This window comes from Corvus hawaiiensis, chromosome 24, assembly GCF_020740725.1.
Source record: "Corvus hawaiiensis isolate bCorHaw1 chromosome 24, bCorHaw1.pri.cur, whole genome shotgun sequence".
Taxonomy (NCBI): Eukaryota; Metazoa; Chordata; class Aves; order Passeriformes; family Corvidae; genus Corvus; species Corvus hawaiiensis.
In genome coordinates this window covers 1,105,780-1,114,483 of record NC_063236.1, presented here as the reverse complement: position 1 = coordinate 1,114,483, position 8,704 = coordinate 1,105,780, and the positions used below count along the sequence as shown (strand labels likewise).

General features: G+C 71.7%; 2 protein-coding genes across 3 annotated transcripts; both read left to right on the top strand.

The window, feature by feature from the left end:
- Positions 1 to 2,559: 2,559 nt before the first annotated feature.
- Positions 2,560 to 5,766, top strand: LOC125337653 (aquaporin-2-like). Of its 2 annotated transcripts, XM_048327584.1 has the most exons (6): positions 2,560 to 2,578; positions 2,625 to 3,522; positions 4,228 to 4,548; positions 4,619 to 4,771; positions 4,847 to 4,927; positions 5,378 to 5,766. In XM_048327584.1, the coding sequence occupies exons 2-6, from the start codon at positions 3,508 to 3,510 to the stop codon at positions 5,585 to 5,587; spliced, it is 780 nt and encodes a 259-aa protein (XP_048183541.1). In that variant the 5' UTR covers positions 2,560 to 2,578; positions 2,625 to 3,507; the 3' UTR covers positions 5,588 to 5,766. The 2 variants fall into 2 exon arrangements, with proteins under 2 accessions (XP_048183541.1, XP_048183542.1); XM_048327585.1 differs by lacking the exons at positions 2,560 to 2,578; positions 4,619 to 4,771 and having other exon boundaries at positions 2,586 to 3,522.
- A 646-nt stretch (positions 5,767 to 6,412) lies between these two features.
- Positions 6,413 to 8,463, top strand: LOC125337651 (major intrinsic protein of lens fiber). The gene is made up of 4 exons (XM_048327581.1): positions 6,413 to 6,928; positions 7,477 to 7,641; positions 7,739 to 7,819; positions 8,145 to 8,463. Exons 1-4 carry the CDS (start codon positions 6,569 to 6,571, stop codon positions 8,364 to 8,366), a joined length of 828 nt encoding a protein of 275 aa, XP_048183538.1. The 5' UTR covers positions 6,413 to 6,568; the 3' UTR covers positions 8,367 to 8,463.
- Positions 8,464 to 8,704: the final 241 nt, after the last annotated feature.

Here is an 8,704-nt window from a genome sequence, read left to right as displayed (position 1 = left end):
CACTCCGGGGTCAACCGTCACCCCCCCCCCCGGTGCTGCCCCTTCCCCCGGTGTCACCCCCCCCAGTGACCCCCACCAACCCCACGACAGCGGCGAACCCCCTGGGGGTCTCCCCGCCAGCCTGGATATTGCCCCCCTCCCCACAAATGAGGCGTCCCCCGGTGAGACCTTCCCCCCGACCGCCCGGGACACCGGGGGGAACACCGGGGCGACACAGCGGGGACACCGGGGGGACACCCCGCACCCACCTTCTGCCGCATCGGCGTCAACCGGGGGGTCGCTCTCACGAACCCCCGGGGGGGCTACACCCACCTAGCCCACCTCCCGTCCGCGCCGGGGGGATGTCAGGAACCCCACCCCCCCAACCTCGGTACGGCGCGGCCCCTTTAAGTGAAGCCCCGCCCACCGCCGCCATTACCGCCTCGGCCCCGCCTCCCCGCCCGCACCATGGGCGCGGCCATTTTGGAGGCGCTGGTCACGTGGTCCGACACCACACCTCGCCCGCCGCCATATTGGCGCCTTTCCTCCGTCACGTGACTGCGATGAGCCCCGCCCCCCGCTGAGGCAGGGCTGGGGGCCGCCATCTTGGAGTCGGGAAAGGGGGAATTTGGGGGGCACCTGGGGGGTCTGTGGGACGAGATGGAGGTTTCTAGCGGGGTCTGGGGGTCCACAGGGCAGGACTGAGGGGGGCTGGGGGTTCTGTGGACTAGGATGGAAGGATTCTGGGGGGCACCTGGGGGGTTTCTGGGGCATCCTGGGGTCATCTGAGCGTCCATAGGGCCGGACTGGGGGACCTGGGGGGGGGGGGGGGTCCTTGGGGGCAGGATGTGGCATCTGGGGGTGTATAGGGCAGGATTGGGGGTTCTGGGGGCACCTCGGTGAGGTCTGTGAGGCAGAAGGGGGCACCTGGGGGTTCCTGGGGGGGTCCTAGGTCACTGGAGGGGGTCTGAGCACCGAGGGGTCCCTGGGGGGGTCCTGGGGGGCAGGATGGGTTACCTGGAGGCACGTGGAGGGTCTGTAGGGCAGGACTGGGGGGGTTCAGAGGGCACCTGGGGGGTCTATGGGGTAGGATAAGGGGGTCTACAAGACAAGAGGAGGGGGTCTTGGGGGCACCTGGGAGGTCTGTAGGTCTTGGTGGTCCCCAAAGCGTCCGTGAGGTGACACAGAAACACAGGAATATTCTGTCAGGGGCAGAACGGGGGGGTCCCAGCCCAGCTGTGCCCACCCTGGCAGGATGGCCGGGACAGCACAGGGCGGGGGGGACGGGAACAGGGTCTGGGGGAGCCCTCTGTCCCCCCCCTTCTCCACCCTTTGTCCCACTGGGTGTCCCCCTGAATGTCCCCTCCCCGTGTCCCCCCCCAATGACCGTCCACATGTCCCACCACGTGTCCCCCGTGTCCCTTCCCCTCGTGTTCTCCCCGCAATGTCCCCCCAGTGTCCCCCCGTTGTTCCCCCTCTCATCTCCCCTCCCCAGTGTCCCCCCCCCCCCCCGTATCCCCCCCATATCCCCCCTAGAATCCCCCCCGCCCAGTGCTGTCCCCCCCCCCCGGTGTCCCCCCGCCTGTCCCGGCGCTGTCCCAGCCCTTTGTGGCCGCGGATTGTTCTGGCTTTGCCGGGCTCAGCAGCGCCGGGGCCCCCCCCGTGCTGAGCCAGGGCCCCCCCGTGCTGAGCCAGGGCTTCGCCCGCTGACTCACCCCACGTGCGGGGCCGCTGCTGAGCCGGCAGAGCCACGGCCCGGGGGGGCACCGGGGCTGCCCCCACCCCCGACCCCTCCCGCTGCCCCGCCGGGGACCTACACGGCGGGGACAGCCCCGGCCCCGAGCTCGTCCCGGGTGTGTGACCCCCCCCCCCAGGACAGCCCTGTCCCCCAGCTTGTCCCGGGTGTGTGACCCCCCCCAGGACAGCCCTGTCCCCCAGCTTGTCCCGGGTGTGTGACCCCCCCCGGGACAGCCCTGTCCCCCAGCTTGTCCCGGGTGTGTGACCCCCCCGGGACAGCCCTGTCCCCCAGCTTGTCCCGGGTGTGTGACCCCCCCGGGACAGCCCTGTCCCCCAGCTTGTCCCGGGTGTGTGACCCCCCCGGGACAGCCCTGTCCCCCAGCTTGTCCCGGGTGTGTGACCCCCCCCCCCCAGGACAGCCCTGTCCCCCAGCTCGTCCCGGGTGTGTGACCCCCCCCCCAGGACAGCCCTGTCCCCCCAGCTCGTCCCGGGTGTGTGACCCCCCCAGGACAGCCCTGTCCCCCAGCTTGTCCCGGGTGTGTGACCCCCCCCCGGGACAGCCCTGTCCCCCAGCTTGTCCCGGGTGTGTGACCCCCCCCCCCCAGGACAGCCCTGTCCCCCAGCTTGTCCCGGGTGTGTGACCCCCCCCGGGACAGCCCTGTCCCCCAGCTTGTCCCGGGTGTGTGATCCCCCCCAGGACAGCCCTGTCCCCTAGCTTGTCCCGGGTGTGTGACCCCCCCGGGACAGCCCTGTCCCCCAGCTTGTGTCAGGTGTGTGACCCCCCCCAGGACAGCCCTGTCCCCCAGCTTGTCCCGGGTGTGTGATCCCCCCCAGGACAGCCCTGTCCCCATTCGTGTCCCGGGTGTGTGACCCCCCCCAGGACAGCCCTGTCCCCCCGCTTGTGTCAGGTGTGTGACCCCCCCCAGGACAGCCCTGTCCCCATTCATGTCCCAGGTGTGTGACCCCCCCCAGGACAGCCCTGTCCCCATTCATGTCCCAGGTGTGTGACCCCCCCCAGGACAGCCCTGTCCCCCCGCTTGTGTCAGGTGTGTGACCCCCCCCAAGGACAGCCCTGTCCCCATTCGTGTCCCAGGTGTGTGACCCCCCCCCAGGACAGCCCTGTCCCCATTCGTGTCCCAGGTGTGTGACCCCCCCAAGGACAGCCCTGTCCCCTTTCGTGTCCCAGGTGTGTGACCCATCCTGGTCCCCCTGCCAGGGACAGCCCTGTCCCCACCCTCGATCCACTTGTGTCACCCCTCCCGCTGCCCCCCAGGGACCCTGTCCCCACTCTTGTCACAGATGTGTGACACCCCCGCCCCCCTGACAGGGAACAGCCCCGTTTCCCGTGCTCGTCCCAGGCGTGTCACCCTGTCCCCACTCTTGTCTCAGGGGTGTGACCCCCTCGGCCCCCCTCAGGACCCTGTCCCTGTGCTTATCCCGGGTGTTTGACCCCCCCAGGGACAGCCCTGTCCCCGCTCTCATCCCAGATGTGTGACCCCCCCCCCCTCATTTCCCCCAACCTTTCATCCCGGCCTTTCATCTCTGGTCGTCCTGGCAACACCCCAAAGGGTCCCGGGGGTTGCCATGGCACCCAGGGATGCTCCAAGCCCAAGGCAAGGATCCCCGAAGCCCCCTCCCAAAGTCCCACCCCACCCTCAGCGCCTCAGGGGTGCCCTGTGCCGGGGGGGTGGCAGTGCTGGGGGGTGACAGGGACAGGGGTGGCAGTGCCAGGGGGTGGGAGGTGCCCCCACCCCGGCTGTCCTCCGCGTTCCCCTCTCCCACAGCTGCGCCATGGCCATCAGGGAGGTAAGACCCTGCGAGCGGCCCCGACCCCCCCTAGCCACCCCAAAGCTACCACCCCGGGGTCCCTCCCTGCCAGGGGGGGTGGGTTAGCAGCCCCTAACTCATGGGGACTCCCCAAGGCTGTCACCTCAGTGCCCAGCCCGTAGCCCTGGCACGGGGGTCTCTGTGTGCCCCTCACCGTGGCCCCCAGCCCTGTTGTGGCTCCTGCCCCCACCTTCGTCCCTGTGAGCCCCCCATGGCCCCATTGCCAGGTCATCCTGTCACCACAGTGCCCAGGGACTGACTGAGGGGTCCCATCCCCGAGGTACCCCCCTCCCCATGGTACCTAGGGGATCCTGTTACCGTGGCACCCCATCGCTGAGGTACCCCATCGCCCCAGCACCCCCCACTGTGGGACCCAGGTGCTGAGGGGTCCCATCCCCCGGGTACCCCATCTCTGAGCTACCCCATCCCCGTGGGTACCCAAAAACTGGGGCATCCTGTTGCCAGGGCACCCCACCACCAGGATACCCCATCACCAAGGGACCCCCACCACCACCGTGGTACCCCATCACCGTGGTACCCCATCACTGGAGCATCCTGTTGCCATGGCACCCCATCCCTGAGACACCCCATCCGCAAGGCCCCCCGTCCCACGTCACCCCCTCTCTGTGCCACCCACTCCTGGCTGTGCCCGCGGGGTGATCTCCGGCCCCGCTGTCCCCCCAGGAGCTGTGCAGCGGCCGCTTCTGGCGGGGGGTGCTGGCAGAGGTGGCAGCGACCCTCATCTTCGTGGGGGTGGTCCTGGGGGCTTCCGCAGCCCCGGGGCCACTGGCTCCGGCTCTGGCCGGGGGGTTGGCAGCCGGGGGGCTCGTCTGTACCCTCGGGGGGCCCCAGGCCAACCCTGCGCTGACGCTGGCGCTGCTGTGCACCCGCAAGACGAGCGCCCTGCGTGGGGCTGCGGGGGTCCTGGCCCAGTGCGCAGGGGCCACGCTGGCCTCTGCTGCTGCCCGCGCAGCACTGCCGGACGACACCGGCCTCGTCACCAGGGTGAGTGCCCTCATCCCTGTCCCCGTCCCTGTCCCCGTCCCGTGGCACTGGACAAGTGTCCCTCCTGCAGGTGAGCGCGCTGGGGACGGCGGGGACGGCGCTGGCCTGGGAGACCTTTGCCACCTTCCAGCTGGCGCTGGCCGCCTTCGCCGCCGCTGAGCACGCGGCCCCGCAGGCCGGGCTGGCCCTGGGCAGCGCCGTGGCAGCCGGTGCCCTGGCTGCAGTAAGGAATCCCTCATGTCCCACCTGCCCAGGGGGTCCCCACCCCACCAGCCCCTGACCCCCCTGTCTCCAACAGGGACCATTCTCCGGGGGCAGCATGAACCCTGCGCGCTCACTGGGGCCAGCCATCGTCACCGGTGTCTGGGATGACCATTGGGTGAGTTGGGGGCACCCCCGGGCCCCCCCAGAGTCCCCAAGTAAGGGTGGGTCCCCCAGCTGCAGCGTGTGACCACTGTGGTGCCATCCCCACCCCAGGACGGCGGTTCCTGGTCTTCCCTTCCCTTGGGTGGGTCCCCCTGGGACAGGTCAACATCAGCTGCGTCCCCAGCCTGGGCCCTCCTGGTGTCCCCATCGCAGGACAGGTGTGTCCCCACATTCCCATCCTTGGGACAGGCCCTGCCTCGTCCCCATCCTTGGGATGGACCCACCCCTGTCCCCCTACCCCAAACATGTGACCCCCCCTCCCCACGGCTCCTCGTCCCTGGGGCAGGTTCCTCTGCTCAGTCCCCATCGCTGGGGTGGGGGTCCCCTGTCCCCCCCCCCCCGGCCAGCCCCCACCCCTACATCCCCCCATCCCTGGCACACCCCAACACTCTGTGCCCCCCAGGTGTACTGGCTGGGGCCGGTGCTGGGCGCCGTGCTGGCCGGGCTCTCCTACGAGTTCGTCCTGGCGCCCGGAGCCTCCCGGGAGAAGCTGGGTGCCTGCCTCGCCTGCCGGGACGTGGCTCTGGTGGAGACCCCCAGCCTGTCCCCTTCCTCAGTGGCCCACGACCCCTCGGCCTCCCCAGCTGAGCAGCGGGAACCGGGCACTGCCTGAGCCCCCCCGGACCCCCCACTCCACCCCAGCCCCCCGATCCTCCACACCCTGACACCGGCTCCTCGCCACCGCCAGAACCTTCCGTGGGGCATCCCACAGATGGGGAGGGGGGTCCGTGTCCCTTCCCCTTTTACTGTCCTCTCCCCCCGTGGGTGGATTAAAGGTGTGTTGGGGTCGCAGGTGGGTGCGGAGTGACGCTGTGAGGGGCCGGGGGGAGTCTCGACCACCGTCCTGCGCCCTCGGAGTGCGGCGGCACCGCGGCCCCGGGGCTGCGGGCGGGCGGGTGCCCCCTCCCCGCGGCCCCCCGGCGAGGGCGGGGGCCGGGACCCCCCGTCAGCCCGTCCCGTGCCGGGGAGCTGAGCGCAGCAAAGCCCTTTGTGGTGGCCTCTGCAGCCCCGGCAGATTCCGGCGGGCGCCAATGGCCGGGCCGAGCCCTAATCCCCCCGGCCGGGGACTCAGCGCCCGCTAAGCCGGGCTGAATAAACCCTCCCGCAGACAACAGCACCGGGGTGGGATGGGGTGGGGGGGGGACACACCCCGCGGCCCCCAGCGGGGCCCACCCAGGACCCCTCCCGCGGGGTGGGGGCGGCTCCCATCGGGGTTGCCCCAAAGTGTCCCCAAAACATTTGGGGGGTGGGAGGTGTGTCAGCGCTGGCCCCGAGGAGGGGGGTGTCCCCCAAACCCCACTGAGGGCACCTATGGGTCACAGCCCCCCCCTCCCCTTCCCCAGGGATGGGGGGGCGGCGCAGCTCTGGGGGGGTTCCCCACTATTCGGGGGGGGTGGGGCTGCCCGGGGGGCTCGGGGGGGGGGGTTCCTCACCGCGTGTCACCTGTCCCGTGCCCCGGGCAGCGAAGCGGTTAACGGGAGGTGGCGGAGGTGGGATCCCACCCCCGGGGCCGGCCCGGGGGGGCCTTATAAAGGTGGGCGCGGGCGGCCCCCGGGGAGGGGAGCGGGGCCGTGGAGGGCAGCGGGGCCAGGCCATGCGGGAGCTGCGCTCGTCCGCCTTCTGGAGGGCCGTCCTGGCCGAGTTCCTGGGCAGCCTCCTCTATGCCCTGCTGGGGCTGGGGGCCTCCCTGCGCTGGGCCCCGGGCCCCCCCAGCGTCGTGGGGGCCGCCCTGGCCTTCGGGCTGGCCCAGACCACCCTGGTGCAGGCGCTGGGCCATGTCAGCGGGGGCCACGTCAACCCGGCCATCACGCTGGCCTTCCTGCTGGCCTCGCAGCTCTCCCTGCCCCGTGCCCTGGGCTACCTGCTGGCCCAGGTGCTGGGCATGCTGGCTGGCGCCGGGGTGCTCTACGGGGTGACCCCGGCCCCCGTCCGCGGCACCCTCGGCCTCAGCGCGGTGAGCGGGGACACGAGGGGGATCGGGGGGCTGGGGGTGTCTGCAGGGCTGGGGGACCATGGGGTGTGGCATTGGGATGGGGGTGTAATAGGGATTAGGGGGGACTGGGGGGCTCCGGGAGCTGTTTGGGGGTCTGAGGTACTCTGGGACTGTAATGGGGAGTTGTGGGGTTTGGAGGGATTGGGGAGGGTCCAGGAGTTGTTTTGGGCTCTGGGGTACCATGGGGCCGTAATGGGGGCATGAGGGGTTCAGAGAGGTTTGGGGGAATTGGGAAGTCCAGGGATTATTTTGGGCTCTGGGGTACCATGGGGCTGTAATGGGGGTTCTGGGGTTCAGAGGTGTTTGAGGGGTCTGATGGTGGAGTTGGAGGTCCAGAAGGTGTTTTGGGGTTTGGGGTGATGCGGGACAGTAATGGGGGCTGGGCATCAGGGAGGAGTTGGTGGTACAGTGGGGTTTTGGGGTGTGGAAGGATAACGAGGGGGGATTTGGGGTGCTGGGGGGAATGGGGGAGCATCTCTGCGGGGTGCTGAGCCCCCTCCCCCGCGCAGCTGCACCCCGGCGTGGGCCCGGGCCAGGGCACGGTGGTGGAGCTGCTCCTGACCGCCCAGTTCGTCCTCTGCGTCTTCGCCAGCTTCGACGACCGTCACGACGGGCGCCCGGGCATGGCCGCCGTGCCCGTCGGCTTCTCCCTCGCCCTCGGCCACCTCTTCGGGGTAAGGGCGGCCGCGGGGACCCCCGTGCTTGGACCCCGGGGGCTGGGAGGGGACTGGGGGGCAGCTGTCCAGCCCCCCACCGCCCTGTCCCCCGCAGATCCACTACACGGGCGCCAGCATGAACCCCGCTCGCTCCTTTGCCCCCGCCGTCATCACCCGCAACTTCGCCAACCACTGGGTAAGTGGGGGGGGGACGGGGACCCCCAAACCCGCCCCGGGCCCCCCCAGTCCCTCCCCGCTTGTCCCTGTCCTGCCCCAGCCGCTGTGTCCCCGCTGAGGGCGGGCGGCTGCCGGTGTCACCACGGTGACAGCAGCACCCCGGGGTGCTGGGGACTCCCAGCCCTGATTCCCCGATATCCCGGGCGGGGACAAGCGGCCGCCCCCCGCTCACCGGGAGTCGGGTGTCCGCGGCCGGGCCGGTGCCCGGGCGTCAGCGGGGAGGGTGCCGTGTCCCGGGGGGCCGCGGATGCCCCGGTGCCGGTGCCCACGCCGCCCCCCCGCAGGTGTACTGGGCGGGCCCGCTGCTGGGCGCGGCGCTGGGCGCGGTGCTGTACGAGTTCGCGCTGTGCCCGCGGCCGCGCAGCCTGGCCGAGCGCCTGGCCGCCCTCAAGGGAGAGCCGCCCGCCCCCACCGCCGTCACCGCCGTCACCGCCGTCACCGCCGCCGCCGAGCCGCCGCCCGAGCCGCCGGCAGAGCCGCTGGAGCTGAAGACGCAGGGGCTGTAACGGGGCCCGTCCCGGGGCGCGGCCCCGCGCCCGCCGCTGCTTTGCTGTGACGGGGCCGCCGCGGTGCGTGTGGTGCGTGTGTGTGCGGCGCGGCGCGGCGGGCGGGCGGCGGCTGGGCCCCGCTGCCGGGAACCGGCCACCGGGCTGCCCGGAGCCGCCCGTACCGGGCCGGGGCCGCCCCGCCCCGCCGCGGCGGGACTTCTGTGTTCGGTGAATTAAACCTGCTCTTTTATTTTGGTAACCGCTCGCGGCCGTGCCCGGCGCCGGGAACCGGGAGGGACCGAGGTGGGGGGGGGGGATACCGGAGCCCCCCCGGTGGCCGCGCGCGGATGGCGGGA